Here is a 26,613-nt window from a genome sequence, read left to right on the forward strand (position 1 = left end):
GTGCCCCCTCATAGCTGAGCTTGTGCAGCAGGGTCTTCTCTGCTGGTGTCCCCTACTGACAGCTGCTCCAGGCTGGGAAGGAGTTGATGAGAGCCTGTTGGCTCCGTCAGCCCTGTGCTGTTACACCTGTGAGCGGTGCCAAGCCTGGAGGCAGGATTTAAAAGAGGAAAGAGTCTAACTCACTAGTGGCTGACCAGAAGGAGATGTGGACCTCTCAAGGAAGGCCTGGTCTACTTCTCATGACTCAGATCAGTTATAGGGAACAAAGCAAATTGAAAGGTCCCTACCTACCCCGGGAGGCTCTGGATAGGCCCTGGGTCCCAGCCCAGGCTTCCTCCAGGCAGCTTCTAGGTTTCCTCTGGCCTCAGCCAGGCCTTCCTTCAAAGGCCTAGCACAAGAGATCCACCCGTCCTGGTCAGCCACTACTGAGCTGGGCTTTTCCTCTTTGACTCCTCCCTTCAGGCTTGCCACCTTTGGCAGGTTTTAAAGGGTGGGGCTGACTGAGCTCACAGGCTGTCATTAACCTCTTCCCAGCCAGGGTGGGATTTGTATACCCTATGACAAGGTGTCATATCAGCTCAAGATGGCCACAACTGCAAGCAGACAAAAGACAATGCACAGAACCATCACTTGAAAAAAGTATGGCAAGCCTACAGCAAAATTGCAAGAAAAGACTGGGCCTGCAATACCTACCAAATCCTGGCCTGTGTTCAGGGTGGGAACATGTTGAGGCTGCTTCTGAAGCTCTACAAGCTTTGTGTGGTTTGAAAGAGCCTATTTGAGCTCAGCGATGCTCAAACAGGCTTTTCAAGCAAAAATGCAAAACAAAGGCTGGTGTAATGGTAAGGTACTACCCTGGGACTCAGGAGATGTGGGTTCAAATACTGTCTCCTCAGAAGAGAGTTTTCTGGTGGCTTGGCTGGCTAGTATTCCCTGGCAGTGTGGCTTCTGTAATTTTCACTCCACGCATCTGAAGAAGTGGGTTTTTTTACCCACGAAAGCTTATGCCCAAATAAATCTGTTAGTCCTTAAGGTGCCACCAGACTCCTCATTGTTTTTGTGGATATAGACTAACACGGCTACCCCTCTAATGCAGGAGCTAAAATGTCAAGTTGCTGATGGGAATCAAGGAGAGCAGAGACTTAGCCCTGGTCTACACTGGGGGGGAGGGAATCGATCTAAGTTACACAACTTCAGCTGCGTGAATAACTTAGTTGAAGTCAACATACTTAGATCGACTTACCGTGGTGTCTTCACTGTGGTGAGTCAACTGCTGCCGCTCCCCCGTCAACTCTGCCTGCACCTCTCGCGGTGCTGGAGTACAGGAGTCGACGGGAGAGGGCTCGGGGTTCAATTTATCATGTCTAGACTAGACGCGATAAATCGATCCCCGCTGGATCGATCGCTGCCCGCCGATCCGGCGGGTAGTGTAGACATACCCGTAGTGTGGAGGCACAGGTCCCCATGTAGAGGGCCAGGGCCCTGATCTTCAGCTGTTCCCCCTAGATTCATGCAGCTATCAGGAATGCTTTGGTTTTGAGAGACCTGTTAGTTCCATGGTGTAGGGGTGAGGCTAGGCATCATACGCTGCCTCTCTGTAGGCACAATATGGGGAACCTCATGGAGTTTACAGTCTTGCATGTACTTCCCTCCTCCCACCCGTGTGATTCAGACCTTTGTAATGTAATTGTAACCCTTCTGCCCATCTAAGTTGGCAGCAACAAGGGCCGGGTTCTGTATCTAGGGGTTCCGTTTCAATAACGCAATGCAAAACCGGCTTGAGCCCCCACCCAGTGACCTGGGACAATTACATACCACCCCCGGGGCGCCTCTAAGAGGCAATACTTCCCCTCTCGCAAGCATGGAGTCTGAGTGTAACAGAAAATGTTTAATAACATGAGGTAAACGACATCAGCATTAAATTGGAAAAACACCACAAACAGGCTTCATGAGCAAAAAACCCACCCCAGCAAATTGGGCTGTGTCCTTTCCCTTTGGTTCTTGAAACCAGCAACCCAAGAATCACCAAAGTCCCAAAAGTCCAACAACCCCAAAGTCTCTTGGGTCCAGCAACCCAAGGATCACCAAAGTCCCAAAAGTCCAACAACCCCCCAAAGTCTCTGTCCCTGGTCAGTGCAGCCCCAGAGTTCAAGCGGGGCGTGGGGGAAGGCACGCAGGGTGTTAAGGGGCACCTTATGTGATCCGAGGCCAACCGGCTGCCTCTCCGTGGGGTTCCGCCGCAGCCTTCTCCACGAGCCGCTCCACTCCACCAGCTGTCCCGTGAGCCGCTCCCGCCATCCACAAACTGCTCTGGCAGCTGCTCCGCTCCGCTCACTGACCTGTGTGCCGCTCGGCTCTGCTCCACTTCAGCCGTTCCTTGGGCCGCTCCCACAAGGCTCCGCTCTGCTCTGCTCGCTGCTTCTCCAGCCGCTCTGCCCTGCTCACCGACCTGTGAGTCGCTCAGCTCTGCTCCGCTCCAACCGTCCCCGTGAGGCTCCACTCTGCTAGCTGCTCCGCCAGCCGCTTAGCAATATAGCTTCAGGCTCCCCCACTAGTTAACACAGTCTCAGTGATCTCAGCTCTTAATAACTTTAGCTCTTTTGTGATTTCAGCTCTTAGCAATTTCAGCTCATAGTAGGGGAGCCCCAGTGCTAGTGCACCATTGGCCCAAAGTGAATTCAGCTCAGCAGCCTGTAACTAGACTCCTAATGGAATCAAAGTTAGCTCTGACATTCAACAGTGGAGAGAGGAGGTAGTGCAATTGGTGTTTCAAACCCTCAAAGAGGGCCCATACCATCAGGTATAAATACCTGTCCACATCCTCTCTCTCAATTCACTGGGTTTTGTAACCCATGCCCCTTGTCAAGCAAGTGCTACTTAGGTAATGGTGAAGGACTCACTCAGTCCTTCCATCATACAACAGTTCCACTGGCCTTGATTCACAGAATCAGGGTAACAAAACTTTATTCTTCCTGCCCCAATAATAGAGAAACTGAGGATCCCACACCAGCCAAAGTAACCACTTTGAGTTGCTGTTGTTTCATGCCAGGCGAGTGGGTGTGTCTATGCAAACAAGATCAGCCCCTGGAGTTCTTTTCCACACTCGCCATAATTCACCACCAGATGTCAGGGTAGAGCTCATCCTGACTCTGCTTACATCCTCCCCCCAACTGAGAATTTGTCGTCCCGACAAATCACACTCCCTATTATACCAACTCACTGGTTCCCTCCAAAGGGCCTCAGATAGCCCACTTTAACTTCCACAAGCCTGTGTGCTAAACATATTGGTTCCTCACTAGTCACCCCAGGTGCATCATAAGTCAACCGTTTTACTGGTCTTATTACCCTGTCTCGTCTATTGAGACTCTCTGTTACCGTGGTAGAGGGGACAGCCTCTTGAACGACAGATTGGGAGGTTTCCTTTGAGGGCCCCTCGGCGACTGGCATAGGCCCCTGCATTTCTAATTCTAACAGTGGAGGGTCCAAGGTGCCCAGGACATCCTCCACCTGTATGTCTCCACTGTCCAATAACCTGTGCATGTCATCACATGGGGGTCCCACCAGTGGCCCAGGGGTGTCAGGAATGGGCCTAAATACTTCTGCCAAGGGGTTTAGGGCGGAAGAGGAGGAGCTCTCTTTTGATGCTGATCGAGACTGAAATCTTGTCTCCATCCCAGGATACACCATGGTTGTGTCTTCCTCCTCAGACTCACTCTCGCATGTGCTGCATAGGGGTATGTTAGCTGCAGGGGGCTGGCTGTCCACGTTGGAGGGCAGCTTTGGTCCAGCACCTTCGTTCCGCCCGGTTGCCCTGTTGTGGCCCATCTCATACGGGGTGTCTACCAATTCCCCCACAGGGAGCAAAAGGTTTCTATGCACCGTCTTTGTCTGCCCTGGACCATCTTCAGGTTTGATCTTGTAGACCGGCAGGTCTCCTAGCTTTTCCATCACCAAGTAAGGTATTGCCTTCCATCTGTCAGCTATCTTGTGTTTGCCAGTAATACCCAAATTTCGCAGCAGGACTCTGTCCCCCGGCTGGAGTTCTTGCAAACGTACCCTAGCATCATATCGATGTTTGTTGCAGTCTGCGTTCTTCCGAGCCGCAGATGTAGCTAAGTGATAAGCATCCCGCAGCTTTTCTCTTAGTCGGGATACATATTGCTGATGAGTTTCATAGCTATCTCCATCCTCTGATACACCAAAGCACAGGTCTATGGGTAATCTTGGTTCTCGCCCAAACATTAAGAGATATGGGGTGACTCCTGTAGCATCATTCTTTGTGGCATTGTAGATGTGCACCAGAAATGCGACATGTTGGCTCCAGGTTGCCTTCTGCTCTGGCCGCAACGTCCCCAACATATCTAATAGGGTTCGGTTGAACCTCTCTGGCTGAGGATCACCTTGCGGGTGATAAGGCGTTGTCCTAGACTTTTTAATTCCCGCTATCCTCAGCACCTCCTTCAGAAGATGACTCTCAAAGTCCCGCCCCTAATCCGAGTGTATCCGGCCTGGAAATCCATAAACTGAGAAATATTTCTCCCACAGTACTCGAGCAACAGTGGTGGCCCTCTGATCACGTGTGGGATATGAGATGTGAAAGGGCTTTTCGAGAAATCATTACTTGCCTAACTCATGCTCCAGTCCTAGAGCTCATCCTGACTCTGCTTACATAATCATTTAAATAAATCTCTGAAACACATGTGTGACTATAAACCTCTGTGTCCCTCACAGAGCTTTGCTGGATTCTGAAAAATGCTTATACGAGTTAAACAAGTGTTAGTGTAAACCTTTGAATACTGTTGCTTTAAAAACCCTTTGCAAAACAGCACACATTTTTGGAGAAAATACAGATGTGGGCTCTAACGGGATTCTGGGGAAGGGGTAGTGCCAGCAGAAAGCATGCTGGCTGTCACACCAACTAGGAGCTAGCAATCTGCAGCAGGGCTGGAATTCACAGAGCCAGGAGGAGAACTAAATGAAATGCTGATGGCCTCAGTGACAACAGCTCCCCAACCTCCCCTTCCTGCTTCACTTTTGGCATTTAGCCCATAATTCATATGAAGCTGGTTATTTAAATATGCATTTAGGGTGAAATTAACTCCTGCACAGAACTCACTCTTGCATCACATATGAAAAATCATATATATGGGGAAACTGACAGCCAAAATATAGGAAACTTTTGTATTTCTTCCCCCTCCTCCTTTCTTTCTTTCTTTCTTTCTTTCTTTCTTTCTTTCTTTCTTTCTTTCTTTCTTTCTTTCTTTCTTTCTTTCTTTCTTTTGGTTAAAAAAAAAGAAATAAAACAAATATTGAGGGCTTGTTGATAATAAGAAGTTAATTCAGATTAAGGTAGCATGTGAACTTCAAGCACGGCATCTATTCCTGATTAAGTCCTGTTGTGGACACATTAATTCCAGAATAAGAATACCTTTGGGAATGGATTACGCTAATTTGGCATAAGGGACTATTATTCTGGAATAAGAACGTCCATACCAAGAGTTAATCCAGAATGACTATTCTGGAATAATTACTTGTGTAGACAAGTCCTAAATTAGAGTTACATCAAAATCTGCATATGTCATTTGAACTAAGAAAGTCACTTAGGAGGAGTCTGATAGTCTTTACATTTCATTTTGTGTGTAATTTTTTTAAATGTTAAGATAAGATGACTCTTCTTTTCAGCTGGATCCAACATTGGAAAAGTGAGTGCAACAGACAAGGATTTACCATTTACTGGAATCACATATTCCATTGTAGCTGGAGGAGGTACCCTTTCTTACACACAAATATTTTGGATTGACCCAAATGAAGGAAATCTGAAGATTATAGCCACATTAGACTATGAAGCAACGCAGAGGTACATTCTCACAGTGCAAGCTTCTGACACAGAGAAGCTTGCTACAGTGTCCGTGAGTAACTATATCACTTCTGCAAATGTCTCCCCTACCTGAGGCAAAATTTAGCCTATGTCCATGGTCATCCCAAGACCTATGTACCACTCAACTCCCAATGAAGTGATATCGAGGCTGTGGGCTGGCTCTCTAAACAGGGCTGAATTTCACACAAAGGGAGGATACAGTGGGAGGGAGCAGGACGTCCTGCCATTTAAAAAAAAACGCAGTGTTTTTATTTGTTGTTTTTTCCTTTCAACACTATCTTTTATCTGCCTGTTATTCATTCTTGATATTTCTGGTGGGCAGTAAGAGAGCTTTCTGTGTATCCACAAAGGCCGTAAAGAGCATTTCTACACTTACAGCAGCATGTTGAGTACAGATACTGCACGCCCAGCTAGCACGGGTATAAAGAGCTGTGTGGACAGTGAGACACAGCTTAACTGAGTGGAGTAGAGTGCCCGGCACTCCTGAAATCTAGGGTAGATACACCCTACATGGCTATCTACATGTCCAAGCAATGCCTCCCATGTCTACATGGCTATTTTTAGCAGCATAGTCTCCATCTCCCTGCTGCAGGAGCCTTTCCCCACCACAGTGAAAGGCTGGCAGCAGTGGGGAAAGGCTCCAGCAATTTCCTGCTGCCCGAGCCTCTCTCTGCTGCCTCCCATCTTCCAGAGCCTTTCCTGGATGCAATGAAAGACTCTGGCAGTGGGGAGCTGCTGGAGCCTTTCACTGCCACATGTAGCTACACAGCACAGTGACAAGTATGGATGCAGCCTGCCTTTCACTGTGGTGTATACCTACATGTGTAGTACCTGTACTGTACACGCCGCCGAAGTGTAGACGTAAGCTCACATTCACTCCTTATATGTTTTAGAGAACACCAAACTTCTGTGCATATAAACTGTTTCCTTCAGTGGTTAACATCTCTCTTTACCCCATTTTTGCATTACATTTGATTTTGCTATTAAAAAAAATTGTATTATCTCCAAGATTTTAGGCCCAATTTTCCATTAACTGCTTGGTGAAGGAACAAGGGGGGTTGGGGGGAGAATGCTTACCCTCTCACTGCCCCTCATCTCCACATGGGGAAGGGTTGATCTACATGAGGAGGGCTCCCTTCGTGCATGGAACAGTCATAGTATCATAGAATATCAGGGTTGGAAGAGACCTCAGGAGGTCATCTAGTCCAACCCCCTGCTCGAAGCAGGGCCAACCCCAACTAAATCATCCCAGCCAGGGCTTTGTCAAACCTGACCTTAAAAACCTCAGTCCCTGAATTATTATTAAATGTCGGGAAGCTTAATTAATATTTGTGAAGCACTTTCAGAACCCTGAATGGCTAGATCAGAGGTGGGCAAACTATGGCCCTGCGGGCCACAACGGCCTGCGGGACCCTTCTGCCCGGCCCCTGAGCTCCTGGCCTGGGAGGCTAGCCCCCGGCCCCTCCCCTGCTGTTCCCCCTCTCCCGCAGCCTCAGCTCGCCCCGTCGCCAGCGCAATGCTCTGGGTGGCGGGGCTGTGAGCTTCTGGGGCAGCGCAGCTGCCGAGCCCGGCCTGACCTGTTGCTCTGTGCTGCGTGGTGGCGACGGCGTGGCTGGCTCCAGCCGAGCAGCGCAGCTGTAGGGCCGCCAGCCACCAGTGCTCCAGGCAGCGCGGTAAGGGGGCAGGGAGCGGGGGGAGGGGGGTTGGATAGAGGGCAGGGGAGTTCGGGGGGGTGGGCAGGGGTCAGGGCGGTCAGAGGGCAGGGAACAGGGGGGTTGAATGGGGGCAGGGGTTCTGGGGGGACAGTCAGGAATGAGAGGAGGGGTTGGATGGGGTAGCAGGGGGCAGTCAGGGGTGGGGGTTCCAGGGGCAGTCAGGGGACAGGGAGTGGGGGTGGATGGGGCAGGAGTCCCGGGGGGGGGGGGCTAATGAGGGGACCGGGCTATGACCCCGTCCCCAATCGGCCCGCCATACAATTTCCGAAACCCGATGCGGCCCTCAGGCCAAAAAGTTTGCCTGCCCCGGGCTAGATCTAATAAGTGTAAAGTATTATTTTCCATTCTGACTATGACATACTTTAGGCAATTAAAAAAAATCAAAAGTCCCACATAAAAGAAAGTGCAGTGTTAGAACATAATTTGCCTTAAGGAATCGGAGTTCTAAAGGGACGTCGGTCACAACGTGAGTTCATGATCTCTTGAACTTTAACATGTCCAAGGCAAAAACTAAATTAATGGACCTTCCCTGCCACTCTTGTTTAACTACTGTCAATAAAAAGAAAGAAGAACAAATCCTACTAGCTGCTAGAGCTGGCAGTATTCTGGCACAACATAGTGGAAGAATCTCACCTGATCAGCTGGCTCTCTTTCAGGTAACCATCAATGTTCTTGAAGTAAATGATGAAAAACCAGATTGTTCAGCCAATACCTATTCACTGGCAATCCCAGTAGACCTAGCTGTTGGGACCAACATTGAGGGTTTCAGGATAGAGTGTGTTGATCGTGATTCTAGTCCCAGATCTTTCCGGTACTTCATTAATTCAGGTACTGCATTTGTTTGACTCTTGAATGTCATTGTTGCATGCCTGATGCACGAGGAAAATGCTTGGATATAGACAGTCCATTTGATTTTGTGAACAAAAAAGTCTAGTACATGGTACATGCTAATGCTGATATTGGCTAGGGTTTAGTACCATGGTGATTGACAGGCACTTTAGAAATAACAAAGATTAGCTAGCTAGAGCTTCCATTTAAATTAATGGCAAAACTCACATTTACTCACTGGAGCCAGCCAGACTGCTACTCCTCTTGTACACAGGGACAAATTGTACTTTCAGTTATAACAGGGTAAACTTGAATAACCCCATTGGACTTAATGGAGTTCCAGTATTTCAGATTTCTGTCAGTGTAACAGAGTGGAATTTGGGGCACTGCTCAAAACTACTCTACAAAACTTGTGTCCTACCTTCATGCTGTACTCATTAAAATCCCTTTGTAAGAACATGTGCTTGGACACAAAAATCAGTTATAAGCCAGGTGCTGAGACATTTGGTGTTGCCTCATTTCACAAAAAGGGAGCCATTTTAATTTAGGAAAAACTTCTCCTTTTGAGGCAGAGAATGGGGTAATGATTGAACAGGTGATTCAGACAAATATCTTAAGCAGAGAGGGTGAGAGCCTCACCCCCACTCCAGCCCCTTTATGCAACATAAAAGGCTCAGAGTAGCATAGAGGGTCTCTAAAAGCCCTGGTCCTGGCCATGGGAGGAGTGTCCTGGTGCAGGCACTGAGGAAAAACAGTAAGGCTATCTTCTGAGGACCCCTTTGCAAAGCCTTGTATAGGGGACATGCAGGGGGTGAAGCTGGGAGTGAAAGAGGCATGTCAATTGGTGGGTCTGCACAGATACAAGGCAGTGGTGAGACCCATAGTGCAGCCATAGGGATGCTGTTTAAGGCCTAGGCTACACTAGAAAAGTAGATCCGCAGAAAAATCCATACCCCTGAGTGGCGGAGTTAAGATGCCCTAAGTCCCCATGTAGACAGCGCTAGGTCAGTGGAAGAATTCCACCTCTCGGGAGGTGGATTGGCTACGCTGATGGAAGAATCCCTTCCATTGGCATAGGTAGTGTCTACCCTGATGCGCTACAGCGGTGCTGCTGTAGTGTTTCAAGTGTAGACAAGCCCTAAATTAAGCCGGTGAGCCAGAACAGCCCAGGATTGGGAGGGCACAAAAAGATGTCTTAAAGCCACCTTAACCCTCACCCGAGGCTGTGAGTTCCGTGCTGTGTCTATTGGAGGTGTAGCACAGGATCTTATACAGAGTTGTTAAGACCAACTCATTCAGATGCTGTGAGGATCTCTTGCGATAGCCCTTAGCATAGAATCATAGTAGATTAGGGTTGGAAGAGACCTCAAGAGGTCATCTAGTCCAATCCCCTGCTCAAAGCAGGACCAACCCCAACTAAATCATCCCAGCCAGGGCTTTGTCAAGCCAGGCCTTAAAAACCTCTAAGGAAGGAGATTACACCACCTCCCTAGGTAACGCATTCCAGTGCTTCACCACCCTCCTAGTGAAATAGTTTTTCCTAATATCCAACCTAAACCGCCCCCACTGCAACTTGAGACCATTGCTCCTTTTTTGGTCATATGCCACCATTGAAAACAGCCGAGCTCTGTCCTCTTTGGAACCTCCCTTCAGGTAGTTGAAGGCTGCTATCAAATCCCCCCGCTTCCCCACTCTTCTCTTCTACAGACTAAATAAGCCCAGTTCCCTCAGCCTCTCCTCGTAAGTCATGTGCCTCACCCCCCTAATCATTTTAGTTGACCTCCGCTGGACTTTCTCCAATTGATCCACATCCTTTCTGTAGTGGGGGCCCCAAAACTGGACACAATACTCCAGATGTGGCCTCCCCAGTGCCGAAAAGAGGAGAATAATCACTTCCCTCAATCTGCTGGCAATCCCCCTACTAATGCAGCCCAATATGCCATTATCCTTCTTGGCTATTAGGGCACACTGTTGACTCATATCCAGCTTCTCATCCACTGTAATCCCCAGGTCCTTTTCTGCAGAACTGCCACTTAGCCAGTCAGTCCCCAGCCTGTAGCAGTGCATGAGATTCTTCCATCCTAACTGCAGGACTCTGCACTTGTCCTTGTTGAACTTCATCAGATTTCTTTTGGCCCAATCCTCCAATTTGTCTAGGTCACTCTGGACCCTATCCCTACCCTCCAACATATCTACCTCTCCCCTAGCTTAGTGTCATCTGCGAACTTGCTGAGGATACAATCCATCCCATCATCCAGATCATTAATGAAGATGTTGAACATTAAACCTTGCGCAAAAGTCTGTTCTCAGATGTATGTCTCACTAAAGGTGCTTATTTCCTACCTTTAGCACTTCAGTTATGGTATTATTTTCTATAGTAGTCCTGGTAATCAACTTCTAGTAACTGGAGCCATTTCATAGAACGGACCAATGCTAATTCTGCTAGATCACATCATCCCTTTCAGTGGTTTCTGAAGGCAGTGCTGTACAGCCAAATGATTGCATAATTGATTAGTACCAAATTGTAGATAGAAGTGAAATCAGTGGCCCTTTTCATAATGTTTTGTGCATCTGTTTTATGTTGATTTGTTTGCTTCTACTTCTAGGTAATGTGAATAATCATTTCACTTTTTCACCAAGTGCTGGCTCCAACATCTCTCAGTTGATTCTTGCATCTAGATTTGACTATGACAGTGGTTTGGATACAATCTGGGACTACAGACTGCATGTCTACATAACAGATGACAATTTGCTGTCAAGTTCGAACAGAGCTACAGCCCTCATTGAAACTGGGACAGTGACATTAAGCATCAAAGTTATCCCAAAGCCGACTACTACCACCACTACTACAGTAAGTTCACTGAAATTCTGAATTTTCAACTTAATTCTGTGGCTGATGCATGGGCGGGTCTGTGTGGGACAATTAAAACAACTGAGGGTAAGTGCACTCAAAAGAACACAAGAATTACTGTGGGACTAATCCTGGGCAAGCGTAAGCATCTTCCACTTAAAGTGAAGTCAGTGGGAGACAGGGAGCTCAGTGTCTTGCAGGATTGGACCCGTATACAAACCCATAATGTTTATTTTTTTATTTCACTTTCTACAACAAAAAAGGCACCTACCCAAAGGTCCAGGTACCCTGCCATTACCTAAGATCACAGCCAATACAAGAAAGCATCCCAAACAGCCTAGCCCCTTGTCAAAATATCAATCCATAATAAAATTAAAAATACCTCATTCTGCAACATACTCTACACCAATAGTTCTCAAACTAGGGCCACCGCTTGTTCAGGCGGGCCGGGCTGGTTTGTTTACCTGCCGCGTCCGCAGGTTTGGCCGATCGCAGCTCCCACTGGCCGTGGTTCGCCGCTCCAGGCCAATGTGGGCTGCGGGAAGCAGCAGCCAGTACATCCCTCAGCCCGCACCACTTCGTGCAGCTCCCATTGACCTAGAGCGGTGAACAGGGCCGGCTTTAGGCCAATTCAGCTGATTCGGCTGAATTGGGCCCCACGCTAAGAGGGCCCCGCACCGCAGCTCTCCACCCCGCCCTCAGCTCACTTTCCCCTCCTTCCCTCCCCTGAACGTTCTGCCCCCTGCTCCTCCCCCTCCCCTGCTTCCCGTGAATCAGAGGTTCGCGGGAAGTCTGAAAAGAAGCAGGGGCGGGCAGGCAGCACCAGGTAAGCTGGGGTGGCAGGGGGCGCGAGAAGGGCTCCGGGGAGGCGCGGCCCAGTCCGGCCCCGGTTCTGGCCGAGCACGTAGGCCCCAGTGGCTCTGGCCCGGCTTGGCTCCAGCCCAGCCCCCGTGGCGCGGCTTGGGTCCGGCCCGGCCCGGCCCCCGCAGCGCGGCTCGGGTCCGGCTTGGCTCCAGCCCGGCCCCGCGGCACGGCGCGGCTCAGGTCTGGCCCAGCCCGGCCCCCGCGGCGCGGCACGGCTCCGGCCCGGCCCCCGCGGCGTGGCTCCGGCCCGGCCCGGCCCCTGTGGCGCGGCTCCGGCTCGGCCTGGCCCGGCCCCCGCGGCGCGGCACGGCACGGCGCGGCTCGGCTCCAGGCCGGACCCAAGCGCAGCAACCCCGGCCGGAGCGCGGCTCAATTCCTGGGGGCAGGGCTTGCAGCAAGCCCCGCCCCCAGGAATCGGGCCCCGCTCTTGCTAAAGCCGGCCCTGGCGGTGAACCGCGGCCAGTGGGAGCTGTGATCGGCCGAACCTGTGGACATGGCAGGTAAACAAACCGGCCCAGCCTGCCAGGGGCTTTCCCTGAACAAGCGGCGTCCCTAGTTTGAGAACCACTGCTCTACACCCCATCCCCTCTAACTCCCACTCTCCCTGCAAGCCTGAAAAAACAGATGGGCCCTGATTGAGCTGTGGAGCCTATCATGTGGAGTCTGTCACAGAGTCTCATGTGGAGAGCATACAACTGAGAAGTTATAGAGTTTGGCAGCTGCATTGATAAGGAGAGAGCAGGAGTTAGCCTTTGCCTGAGATATTAACATTTCTTCACGCATTTCTCAGAGACTGGTTTTTGGTTCCTAGCTAAACACTGCTTTGGCTGACTCACACATCTGTATATTTCTCTAATGACGGAATACAAATTAATCTCTGTGTGTGTAAAGATTAAAAAAAAAAGGCAGCACAAAACTAGCTTTCAACCAGCCAGAAGGATATTTCTCCATCACTTGGATCACCCAAATATTATAACCAGTGACTGTCTGTGGCAAAAAATCAAGCTGTTCTATACACATCTAGCATATCTCACTCACCCTCATCCAATGTTTTCGTGGGTTTCAAACACACAAAGTTGCAAAGAAATGTTAAGTGTGGGATGGAGTCTTTGATCAATGCCCTACATGTGCAGTGGGAGTTTAGTCACTGGGCCCTCGGGGTCCGGGCCAATTGGGGGCCCCTGGCTTCTGCCATCTGGTGGGTGAGGCGGAGAAGCCCCCTCCCCCAGCATCCCTGACCCCATCCCTGGCAGAATCTACAGGATGGGGAAGCCCACCCCCAGGTCCTCAGACTGTGTCCCTGGTAGAAGCTGCGGGATGGGAGAAAACCCTGCAGTGCCTCACCCCCACCCCGGCAGAAGCCGGGGACAGGGGAAGCCTCCTCAGTACCCTGACCCCATCTCTGGAAGAAGCTGCAGGATGGCAGGGGGATCCCCCGTGCCCAACCCCGCTCTCCAGCAGAAACGCTGGGCGGGAGAAGCCCCAGCACCCTGACCCTATTCCCCCCAGAAGTGCAGGAGGTGGCAGGGGAAGCCCCAGCACCCGGACCCCCACTGTGGCCCTGGGACTGGAGGAGCTCTCACTCCCCGCTGGAGCCTGGGGCCATGTCATGGGGACAGAGCTTCTCCGGGCTTGGGGCCGCCATGGGGGCAGGGCAGAAAAGGGTTGTGGGGCTGGTGGAATGGGAGGGGACCCTGGATAGAACAGGGGTATGGTCCTGGGGAAGGGGCAGAAAAGGGTGGGGCTATGGGCGGGGCCACAGGCAGAAGGGGTGCGGAGGAGCCCCCCCACTTGCTCTGGCCCAGGGACCTGGGAAACCTTATTCTGCCTTTGTATATATGGGAAGTTCCATAGCCGAGCCACCTCAGGAAGAACTGTGGTTCAGAGTCACAATTCTTTCCCTGTCTCCATCACTTCTCTCAGAGGGAGGTAATTTGTGCCAGCACTTTACCAGATGCAGATTGCTTCTGTCATCCTGCACCATGTCAGCTCTACTGGCTGGTGTTTTAAAAAAGAGGGGTGTGCAGTCACGGGTCTGCCCCATTCTTCACTCCTCTCTGCCCCCCTGCTTGGTGGTATCAGCCCCTGCTCTCCCCAGCGCACCTGAGCCAAAATGTGGGGAAGTTGCCGAGGGTGGACAAGGGAGTGGAATCTTACATGCTGTGCCCTAAGTAAACCCACAGATGAGCCAAGTAGAGACAGGCCTGGATCAGAAACCTAGAATCTCACACGTGGAGTGTTTGAAATCACAGGAGCTTTGCTTTGAAAATGCCTGGATCCAAACTTCCTAACTGACTCCTATCTCTGTTAATATACAAAAATACCCTGTAGTGAAAGTTAAGATTGCCACACAAACACCAATCCATAGAAATCAGATGTTAAACTGCCTCCTGGTACTTACTCTCTACCCCTTCTCCCACAGCCACACACTTTACCATTACCACAAACTACCATGCACCACAGATCACATATCACAACCTCAATTCTGCTTCCCTCATGCTACCGGCCTCCCAGCACCAGGATACCCCTGCATCTTCTGTACCGCACTCCTCTTTCACTCAGTACTGCCAGCCTTCAGAGATCAAAAATCATGAGTCAGACCCCGCACATTATGAGATTTTAAAAAAGCAACAAATCAAGCTTTTCAGTCTGTCTTTTGACTTTTTAACACTCCTCTACTTCTCTGCCAATGGGTGTGTGATAATTTCAGGTGGAAAAGGCAACCTTTAATGCACACCTCTCCCTGGCTGCTCAAATGGAGACTCCACTTATCCTCTCCTCTCTCCTACGATAGACAAACTGTCATCCATTCCCTAGTACTGTCTTGACTTTCTCCCCTCCTAGTTTACCTCCATTGACAAAAGAAAGACTGGAAGGTAGTAGTTGGAGAACTACTGATCTAATTAATACATCATCATTCACACTCATACCTAGAACTTGTATTTCTTTTAGCGTTGATGAGTTAGCTACACATATTAAAGAATTTTGATATGTTTAATCATTCATATATGGGATAGTGTCTCTGCTGATCCTCACAGCCTGTCTCCTGTCCAGCCCCCTGAACCATGCAGTGGAAGCCATTTTGCCCATGGGTGTTGCTTCAATCTAACTGAAAACAGTGGAATGTTGCAGCCAACTTTATTAAGGGCAGCCTCACTTTCACATACAGATAGACTGTATGAAAATGGTGGCCATCTTGCTGGTTTCAGTCCCATTGACAGTAATAGGAGATGGTGACCGTGTTGAATAAGGGAAAATTCATGAGTTGGTGCCTTTCATCATGTTTTCATGAGACAGGCAAAAAACCCGACTCCAAAAATCACTCGAGTCACAACAAATATCACGAGAGTTGCACTACCTCACCTGCTTCCAACACTATTAGTTGTGTCCATTTGGGGTAATAGTTTGGTGAAGTTTGGTAGTTTGGTGGTAAATTGGATGGCCCTGCTGTGGCTCAGCTGTACTCGGAGGCTGCCTGGAGATTGGGCAGCTGCAGCTGCAAATCCTCATTCCCAATAGGTATCCTAGGAAGATGATCGTCCTAAATGAGGGCAGCCTATGGTCTCAGTCCCACCAAGAATAGTGGGAAATGGTGGCCATTTTGAAAGAGGGCAATTGTTGGTGAGTTTCTTTGAAGATTTTATGTGCCCAACCCTGCTGGCTAATAAGCTTTATGATGAAGAATAATGGAAAAAGATTACCAATAACCGCTGGGGCGGCAGGGGGTGCGCGGGGGGAGGGGGGGAAGAGAGAGCCCAGGGGTGGGGCAGCAGGGGGTGCGGGTGGGGGAGGGCACTGGTGGGGGCAGGGATGAGAGCCCAGGGCTGAAGTGGGGGCAGCCAAAAATTGTTTTGCTTGGGGTGGCAAAAAACCTAGAGCCGGCCCTGCTCAGGTAACAATAGCAGTGGAGGGGGCAGCAGTCCAAGATCGGCTACCTTCCTGAGTACCACCCCACACAGGACTCTGGCTACATATTTAAATGGCTTGGGGCTGTGCCACCATCCCTGCTGCTGCAGCCACACTGATATGGTTCCTTGAACTAGCTTCAAAGTTAACTCGGCTATGCCGACACATGCTGCAGTCACACCTCCTGAGTGCAGTGTAGACATACCCTAAGGCAATCCAAAAATTTTAAACACAACCATTGCATTCATGTTTTAATATAAAACACAGGAGCACAATCAGGAACATGCTTTTTACACTAGGTGTCAACAAAATTCAGAGTTTGCAGCATTTAAGAACCTTTTATATATTTTTTTTTCAAAGCCTGCCATTACGCTTCTGATCAGAACAGAAAATGTTTATTCTGAATCAGCTTGGTATGTGCCATTCCTCATTTCTGTTGGCAGCATGCTACTGCTTGGACTGCTTGGATACCTAGCCTTCCTGCTGGCAAAATATATCCGTACCTACTGTCCACCAAAACCCAAAGCAGATAAAAGACCACTGTAAGTAATAAAAAAAAAAAGAACATAAACACTAGTTTTCTTGAGAAAGAGTGAGTTTTTTGTTATTACTATTGAGAAATACCTGCTACTTATAAAGACAACTTGAAGCTCTGAGAGTTAATGGAATTTATACTTTGAATATTTTAGAGCAATATGTCATTTGCTGTAATAAACGTTACTAGTTGTTGGAATAGGATGTTGATTCTTTAAAGAGACGAGAGTCAAATCAAAATGACATCAAACCACTTGGTGGATTTACTGATACTTTAGTCAAATGCTGAACATCACAAGCAGAAAAAATAATAATTGTTTGTTACCACCAGATGTCCCAATCAGGATTATGGCAAAATTGTGCTAAGATCTTTCAGAATGAGAGAAAACTAAGGCTACGTTTTAGTCACAGGTATTTTTAGTAAAAGTCCTGGACAGATCACGGTCAGTAAACAAAAATTCATGGCCCGTGACATGTACTTGACTTATACTATTTACCCGTAACTAAAACTTGGGCCTGGGCCTGTGGGTGCTCTGGGGTGTTGGAGGGTGCGGTCTGGGGGTGCCGTGGGCTGGGGGGATGGCCTGGGACCCCCGCTGGTGCTGTGGGGGGGGGACTGGAGGGGGCAGGTAGGCTTCCTACCCAGCTCCGTGTGTCCCGGCAGCTCCTAGGGGGAGGAAAGGCCGGAGGGCTCCGCGCACTTCCCCCGCTGAGCTCCGGTTCCATTGGCTGGGTACCGCAACCAATGGGAGCTGTGGGGGCGGTGCCTGCAAGCAGGAACATCACGCAGAGCCTCCTGGCCTCTCCGACTAGGTCAGGAGTTGCAGGGTCATGCCGGCTGCTTCCGGGGAGCCTCCCCCCCAAGGTAAGTGCCGCCCCACACCCTAACCTCCTGCCCCAGCCCTGAGCCCCCTCCTACACTGCTACTGCTGCTGGCCCAGGGGCTGCCTCGGTTAGCTCCTCAGCCAGCCGCACCGGCTGCTGCAAAAGTCACAAAGGTCACGGAAAGTCACGGAATCCGTGACTTCCGTGACCGACACGCAGCCTTAGAGATAAAATATTAACTGCAAGCTATTGTTATTATTCTAGAGGTGTGTGCAAGGAATTTAGCAATTCGTGGTAGAAATGACAAATGGATACAGTGGCATATAATCTGGCTATTGTTATTATTTATTAATTGGTGCCAATGATTCAATTGGGCCACGTTAAAAAGCAATCTTGATATTTTCAAGTCACATTTTAAACCTTTCAAATATTTTAAAAGATATTAGCTCAGCCCTAGAATTGGATGGGGAGTGTAATTTTTTAAAGTATAATTTTGGGAGGTGGTATAACTCCACTATGCTGTTACTGATAAGATTAAAAAATATACAGCCATTCTTTTGGAGTCACAAAAACAATATTCAGGGCTGTTTTACCGCTTCTGGTAGCTCAATAGCAGTAGTTAATAATGCTGAGGCACAGCAGAACAAACATGCCCAAACTAAACAAACCGAAAAAGGTCAAACACAAAAAATATCCTGTTTGCCAAAGGAAAAAAGAACAGATTTGTCAGGGCTAGAACTGGAACGTGATTTCTTTGTAGACATAGGTATTGCATATATTAACTATATTGATAACTTTATATTTTTATTACAGGAAAAACACACCAGGTATGTATCTTTTTTCAATGCTTTTATTACTTCTTAAGAACAAGCGCACCACTTATTAAGCTGCATCTCCACTAGCAGCTAGGGGTGTAATTCCAAGCTCCTGTACACATACGCTAGCTCTCATCTGAGTTAGCATGCTAAAAGTCGTACTGTAGCTGTAGTAACATGGACAGTGGCAGCAGTGGCACGGGCTAGCTGTGCCGGGAGTGTATCCCCAGGGATCAGGCGGGTTTGTACTCAGCGCTGCTAGCTGGTGTTGCTACTGCTGTTGCCCATGCTACCATGGCTACGCTACTATTTTTAGCATGCTAGTTCAGATGAGAGCTAGCACCAGCATGCGTACACAAGCTGGGAATCACACCCCGAGCGCGTAGGGTAGACATAGCCTTAGTCAGAGAAATTTGTAATTCCATTTTCAGATAAATAATCCATGGACAGGGATAACTGGGTGAAATTATATGGCCTGTGCTAATACAGAAGGTCACAATAGATGCTCTAATGGTCCCTTCTGGTCTTAAAAATCTATGAAACTGTTGCGTAAAGAACAAGCCTGGTGTAGCCTCGTGCTCTGGCATGGTGGGGTGGGAATTTATTAACTATTTTCCAATTAGCCTTACCAGCACTTTTCATTAGTTCAATCTCCTAATACGGTTTGAGCTGACTCAGCAACAACCAGCTTTTGGACACTGCACACACAACCAGGCCTTCCCAATTTGGAAGCCATGATTCTCACCTATAACAAGTGATTTTGGGTGCCTGGTTTGAGACCCTTAGAGGTGCCTCATTTTTCAGAGGCTGGATGCCTGGTACTTTCTGAAAAATTGGGTCCCTTCAAGTTGTCTCAAGTTGAGCACCCAAAAGTTGAGGCGGTGAGTGGGGAAAGGAAGATGGTTTGAAGTAATTGTTCAGGCTGAGACCCATCTGTAGTAATTATACATTTTAGGCCATCACATGCCAACCAACAGGGCCTGTTGGTGGCTGGAGGTGTTGTTTGAAGGGAGATTTTTAAAAAAGCCTCGAAGGAGGGAACAAAAAAGGAAATGCAGAAATGTAGAGGCAGCATGCACCCTTGAAATTGGGCAGCATCCATGGGTCTGTACTGTAGAGAAGCCCAGTCTCCCTACTATTGGTGCTCACTCTGTGGGTGCTCCAGGGAGCACCCATGGGAAAAAAAAGGTGGGTGCTGAGCACCCACTGGCAGCTCCCCTATCAGCACCTCCTCCTCTCCTCAGTGCCTCTTGCCCACCGGCAGCCCCGCCAATCAGCACCTCCCCCTCCCTCCCAGTGACTCCTGCCCGCTGTGGATCAGCTGTTCTGTGGCATGCAGCAGGTGCTGGGGGGGCAGGGGAAGGCACTGATTAGCGGGACCGCCGGCAGGTAGGTCGCGCTGCGGCAGGGGTCGCAATAGGGCAAGAAGAGGTGGGGATGGGGTGTGGCCTTGAGGGAAGGGGTGGAGGGGCGAAGCAGGGGGGAGCAACCCCTCCCCCCCCCGGCACATAAGAAAGTTGGCGCCTATGCTCACTACTAACTCAAAATGAATGAAAATGGGGGTTGGGTGGGGGAAAGAGATTGCAAATATCCAATCCAGTTTTCAAATCAGAATTTTGCTTGATTGGGTTTGTAACACTTTCTTGTTTGGCTTCCATGAACTTGAAAGTGCACAAGCTTTACAAGTGCAAATACTCATGAAAGCTACATTTTAGTTCAAATATTCCCCACAGGTAAAATTTACTCTCCTGCAGAGGGCCAGTTCAAGGGCTTTGGAGCAGCTGAATCCTCAGAATATGGCTTGAGTGGGAGTTCAGTTGTGCATAGAAGGGAATTTCTGCACAGAAGGGAATTTCATGCCCAAAGCAAATTATTCACTGTCAAAAGTGTGAATAATTTTGAATATATGTGAATTTCTAAATCTGTTCAAACAATCAATGGAAAGTAAAATTCATTGAGAAAATTAGTTGTGGGAAATTATTCACCTCTACTTCTAGGGCAAGATTGTCAAGTGTGACTAGCAATTTTGGGTGGCCAACCTGAAACACCTCGAAGGGGTCTGATTTTCAGAAAGTTCTGATCACCTATCCTGTGAAAGTCAAGCACTTTTAAAGGTGTCTCAAACTCACTAGTCACTTTTGAAACTCTTGGCTTTAATATCTACGTATCACAGTCAAAAAAATTCTGATTTCTTAGGCCTGGTCTACACTAGGGGTGGGGGGAAATCAATCTAAGTTACGCATTACATGAATAATGTAGCTGAAGTCGACGTATTTAGATCTATTTACCCTGGTGTCTGCCTGTGCCTCTCGCTCCAGTGGAGTACCGGAGTCGACGGGAGAGCGCTCGGCAGTTGATTGATCATGTCTAGACTAGACGTGATAAATCGACCCCCGCTGGATCGATCACTGCCCGTTGATCCTGCGCATAATGTAGACAAGCCCTTAGAATGTGCATTTTCTTTCCTGTAGAAAAGAAGAAAGTTAAGAAAGAAGAGGTTTGGGTAAGTACTGTAAGTCACAAACTAAAGTAAGTGTTTGGCCCATACCAGTCCTACAGTATGGTCAGAGAACCTGTGGAACTTTTGTATGATGCCAGTGACGGAGATTGCAAGGTAGAATTCTTGTCATCGTTTGTTTCTGCCACTAGACATGTTTTCTACAACCCACTATTTCAGAAATATTGAATAGTGCTATTTTTTAATTGTAGACATATCCTTGAGGTTTTTTCATATATACAGAGTGAAAATTGGAAGCCATCACTAGAAATACTAATGGGAATTTTAGCAAGTAGATCAATGATGCCATATTAGATCCTGGTCCCACAGATCTTACTCAGCCAATGAGAATCTGATCTAAACAAAGACTGTAGGATTATTATTAATATAACAGTAACACTCAGATTTCAACTCAGACTGGTGCCCTGTTGTGTTAGGTGCTGTACATATATAAGTGACAATCCCTGCCCTAACGAGTTTACAACCTAAAGAGACAAGACAGGCAAAGAGTAGGAAGGGAATCAGAGAGAAGTGATTTGCCCAAGATCACACAGTAGGTGAGTGGTAGAGATGGGAATAGGTGCAAGTCCTGACTCCCAGTCTGGTGCCCTGTCTACTAAGCATGAAGCTCCTTATCCACCAACAGTGTGCTGAGTGTTTTATAGAGGAGGGGTGAAATCCAGGCTTGATTAAAGTCAATGGCAAAACTCCCATTGACTTCAGTGGGGCCAGGATTTCACCCAAATCCCTGCCTGAAAGGATTTACAATCCAGACAGACACATAAAATAGAGTGAGAGTAACAGGATGCAGTGGGAAGCAGAGTGACTGAATGGTGACACTTAGCAGGGCTCGTTAGGTCCGTGATTTGTTTGTGAGGCTTTAGGGTAAGGATTTTCAACTATCTAGCTTGTTACCTTCCTACCTGAGGAAAGGACTACGGTGAAAGGCATTTTGGAAGAATTGTGATTTATGAAGGGATTGGATGAGGAGATGGAAATGAGGTGAACCAGGTCAGGGTTTTTATTTAGTGACATTGGAAAAACAAAACTAATGTGACCCGTTAAATCTGGCCCAAAGTGTGATATTAAACACTGAGAAAGCAGGCATTGAAAATAAGGAATCTTGAGCTAGTCAGGCTACATAATGCTGTCATTAGGGCTGGTCAAAAATTTTCCATCAAAGTTGTTTTTGAAGGGAAAATTGGGTTATCAACTAAAGCAAACACAGTTCATGAAAAATTTTGTTTCTGTTATATATTTTGACTTTTCATTAAAAAAAAATCCAAATATCAAAAAGTTTTTGGCCAAAACCTGAAAATGTTCTATTCAGAAATCCCACCATAGTGCCTCATGGGAGTTGTAGTTCAGGTGCATCATGCCCCCATTCACCTCTGTGGACTGGGCTCCCCAGCCAGACTGTATTCTCCATCCCCCTATATCAGACACAACAGAGGTGGAGTCGGGGGAGTCAGAAAGGAGATTATTATCCAAAGGCCAAGCAGAAGGAGAACAACAAAAGACCTATTTCTCCACTCAAACCAATTTTACATGGTGTAACTACATTGACTTCAACAGCATTACTCCTGACCAGCAGCAGTGTAACCGAGAGGAGACTCAGGGTATGTCTACACTCTAAAATTAGGTCAATTTTATAGAAGTCGATTTTTAGAAATAGATTTTATACAGTCGATTGTGTATGTCCCCACTAAGCGCATTAAGTCGGTGGAGTGCGTCCTCACTACCGTGGCTAGCATCAACTCATGGAGCGGTGCACTGTGGGTAGCTATCCCACAGTTCTAGCAGTCTCTGCTGCCCACTGGAATTCTGGGTTAAGCTCCCAATGCCTGATGGGGCAAAAACATTGTCGCGGGTGGTTTTGGGTACATGTCGTCAGTCTCCCCTCTCTCCATGAAAGCAACTGCAGACAATCATTTCGCGCCTTTTTTCCTGGGTTACCAGTGCAGATGACATAGCACAGCAAGCATGGAGCCTGCTCAGCTCACTGCTGCTGTTGTGAGCACTGTAAATACCTCACGCATTATACTGCAGTATGTGCAGAACCTGACTAAGCCACGGCAGCACAAGGACGATTGTGAGGAGGACATGGACACAGACATTCCTGAAAACACGGGCTGTGGCAATTGGGACATCATGGCGGCAGTGGGGCTGGTTGATACAGTGGAATGCCGATTCTGGACTTGGCAAACAAACACAGACAGGTGGGACCGCATAGTGTAGCAGGTATGGGATGATTCCCAGTGGCTGCGGAACTTTCGCATGCATAAGGCCACTTTCCTGGAATTCTGTGAATTGCTTTTCCCCACCCTGAAGCGCAGGAATACCAAGATGAGAGCTGCCCTGACAGTTGAGAAGTGAGTGGCGATAGCCCTGTGGAAGCTTGCAAAGCCTGACTGCTACCGGTCAGTCGGGAATCAATTTGGAGTGGGCAAATCTACTGTGGGCCAATGCAATCACTGATGTTCTGCTATCAAGGCTAGTGACTCTGGGAAATGTGCAGATCATAGTGGATGGCTTTGCTGCAATGGGTTTCCCTAATTGTGGTGGGGCGATAGACGGAACGCATATCCCTATCTTGGCACCGGACAACCTTGCCAACCAGTACATAAACCACAAGGGGTACTTCTCAATGGTGCTACAAGCACTGGTGGATCACAAGGGACGTTTCACCGAGATCAGCATGGGATGGCCGGGAAAGGTGTATGACGCTCGCATCTTTAGGAACTCTGGGCTGTTTGAGCAGCTGCAAGAAGGGACTTACTTCCCAGACCAGAAAATTATTGTTGGGGATGTGGAAATGCCAATAGTTATCCTTGGAGACCCAGCCTACCCCTTGCTCCCATGGCTCATGAAGCCATACACAGGCAGTCTGGACAGTAGTAATGAGCAGTTCAACTATAGGCTAAGCAAGTGCAGAATGGTGGTAGAATGTGCCTTTGGACATTTAAAAGCTTGCTGGTGCTGTTTGCTGACTAGGTTAGATCTCAGCGCAACCAATATTCCCATTGTTATTGCTGCTTGCTTTGTGCTCCATAATATTTGTGAGAGTAAGGGGGAGATGTTTATGGTGGGGTGGGAGGTTGAGGCAAATTACCTGGCTGCCAGTTTTGAACAGCCAGACACCAAGGCAATTAGAAGAGCACAGGTAGGTGCGCTGCGCATCAGAGAGGCTTTGAAAACCAGTTTCATGACTGGCCAGGCTACAGTGTGACAGGTGTGTGTATTTCTCCTTGATGGAAATCCGCCCCCTTTGTTGATTTTAATTCCCTGTAAGACAACCCCTCCCCCCCTTCAATCACAGCTGGCAAAGGAAATAAAGTCACTATTGTTTTGAAACCATGCATTCTTTCTTTATTAAAAAAAAAAGGGAGATAACTGATAAGGTAGCCCGGGTGGGGTAGGGTGGGGTGGGGGAGGACAAGGCCACATTGCTAATTCTAGCCACACTACAAATCAAAACTGTTTGAATGACAGCCTTCTGTTGCTTGGGCCATCCTCTGGAGTGGAGTGTCTGGATGCCTGGAGCCTCCCCCTCCCCCGCATTCTTGGGTGTCTGGGTCAGAAGGATATGGAATTTGGGGAAGAGGGCAGGCGGTTGTACAGTGGATGCAGCGGCAGTATGTGCTCTTGTTGGCTTTCCTGCAGCTCCACCAGACGCCTGAGCATGTCCATTTGCTCCCCCCATTAGCCTCAGCATTGCATCCTGCTTCTTCTCACTGTGCTCACTTAATGCTTTCCTGGACTTTGCCACTGAATGCCTCCATGCATTCAGCTGTGCCCTATCAGTGCGGGAGGACTGCATGAGCTTGGAAAATGGCGAGTGCATTTTTTTCGTCTTCTAATCTGCAATAACCTCAGGGATGGAGATGATAGGGGGAGCATAGAAACATTTGCACCTGCGGGGGGATAAAAAGAAGAGTAAAATTTAAGATGATACATTTCTGAGAACAAAAGGGAGACTCTTTCACAGTGAATCAACCAATTCACAGCAGACAGCACATGTGCTTTACGTACAAGGTCGCATTTTGCCTTTTATATTGAGCTCCTGCCGGTATAGTGACACATCACACACGGCTGGGCAACAGAATTCAGTTTCCAGGCATCCATGGTAAGCCTTTTGGTACATGGGGTTGGCTTCTAACATATGGGAATGTTTTCAAACTGCAGCACCCTCCTTTCCCATAGCAAGCAATGCCGGTGGGTTTATCATTTAAAAGGAGGGGCTGCGGTTTTCGGGTGGATGTGCAGCACACAGCTCCCCCCACCCCTCCGTGTGGCTATATGGGATGATCCCTTCACCCCTCCCCCTGCCGTGTGGCTATTTTCAGGGATGATCCCTTTTAGCCAAGCGCAAACAGCCCAGGATGAACGGGGTCCTTTTACTGTTCCCTTACAAAAATTCCCCTATTTCAACCAGGTGACCATGAATGATATCACTCTCCTGAGGCTAACACAGAAAGATATAGACCGAATGTTGCTTGAATGCGACCAAAACCCAAGACCATTCGCTGCCATGCTTTGTGCTGCAATGATTCCAGACTACTTGCTACTGGCTTGAGTGGTAAAGTGTCCTACCGTGGAGGACGAAATAAGGCAGCCCTCCCCAGAAACCTTCTGCAAAGGCTTTCAGAGTACTTCCAGGAGACCTTCATGGCGATGTCCCTGGAGGATTCCTGTTCCATCCCCAAACACGTTAAAAGACTTTTCTAGTAGCTGTACTGGGCGCGAATGCATCCCAATTCTTCAGGGCAAATCAAACATTAAACACTATTGCTTTTAAACCCTGTTCTGTAGTTACAAATTTGCACTCACCACAGGTGCCTTCTCTGCCTTCAGGGTTGGGGATCCCGTCTTGGGAGGGTATTGGCTCCAGGGTGATGAAAGGTCCTGGCTGCCGGGGAGAACGGATTCACTGCTTGCCTGCTGCACATTCTCCTCCTCCTCCTCTTCCTCATCCACAAAATCCTCCTCCCTGTTGTGTGAGACTCTCCCTTTGCAAGTGTCCATGGACAGTGGTGGGGTAGTGGTAGGGTCCCCCTCTAGAATGCCATGCAGTTGATCATAGAAGCGGCATGTATGGGGCTCTGACCCATAGTGACCATTTGCCTCCTTTGTCTTTTGGTAGGCTTGTCTGAGCTCCTTGACTTTCACGCGGCACTGCTGTGTGTCCCTGTTGTAGCCTCTGTCCAACATGCCCTGTGCAATTTTGGCATATATATTAGCAGTTCTTTGTTTTGATCGGATTTCTACCTGCACAGATTCTTCTCCCCATACAGCAATCAGATCCAGTGTCTCCCGTTCACTCCATGCTGGAGCTTGTTTGCGATTCTGGGGGGACTGCATGGTCACCTGTGCTGCTGAGCTCGCCATGCTGACCAAACAGGAAATGAAATTCAAAAGTTGTTGGGGCTTTTCCTGCATACCTGGCTAGTGCATCGGAGTTGAAAGTGCTGTCCAGCACGGTCACATTGGAGCACTCTGGGATAGCTCCTGGAGGCCAATAATGTCGATTTGCGTCCGCACTACCCCAAATTTGACCCAGCAAGGTCGATTTTAGCACTACTCCCCTCGCCAGGGAGGAGTACAGAAATCGATTTTAAGAGCCCTTTAGGTCGACGGAACGGGGTTGCTTGTGTAGACGCGGTCATTATAAAATTGACCCAACGCGGCTAAATTCGACCTAACCCTGTAGTGTAGACCAGGGCTCAGGCTCTAAATCTTTTAGTTCTGATAATGACATGATTAATTCCAGGGTAATAGAGACTTGTGTGCTTCTAACATGACATTTGGAGTCATTTAGCAGGTCAGATCCTATTAATTCTCTGTTGAACATTTGGTAGCAACACCCTTAGCCACAATGGCTTTTGTTGCCAGTTCTGATT

General features: G+C 48.5%; 1 protein-coding gene across 1 annotated transcript in view; it reads left to right on the forward strand.

The window, feature by feature from the left end:
- The window catches only part of CDHR3 (cadherin related family member 3), a 65,213-nt gene that overhangs the window by 24,956 nt on the left and 13,644 nt on the right, over positions 1-26,613 (forward strand). The window contains exons 11-18 of the mRNA XM_065581946.1: positions 5,683-5,909; positions 8,250-8,421; positions 11,028-11,272; positions 15,954-15,959; positions 16,403-16,584; positions 16,682-16,739; positions 17,241-17,445; positions 20,688-20,719. Of these exons, the coding sequence (XP_065438018.1) occupies positions 5,683-5,909; positions 8,250-8,421; positions 11,028-11,272; positions 15,954-15,959; positions 16,403-16,584; positions 16,682-16,739; positions 17,241-17,445; positions 20,688-20,719 (1,127 nt within the window). The remainder of the gene's footprint in view (positions 1-5,682; positions 5,910-8,249; positions 8,422-11,027; positions 11,273-15,953; positions 15,960-16,402; positions 16,585-16,681; positions 16,740-17,240; positions 17,446-20,687; positions 20,720-26,613) is intronic.

Source organism: Chrysemys picta, chromosome 1, assembly GCF_011386835.1.
Source record: "Chrysemys picta bellii isolate R12L10 chromosome 1, ASM1138683v2, whole genome shotgun sequence".
Taxonomy (NCBI): domain Eukaryota; kingdom Metazoa; phylum Chordata; order Testudines; family Emydidae; genus Chrysemys; species Chrysemys picta.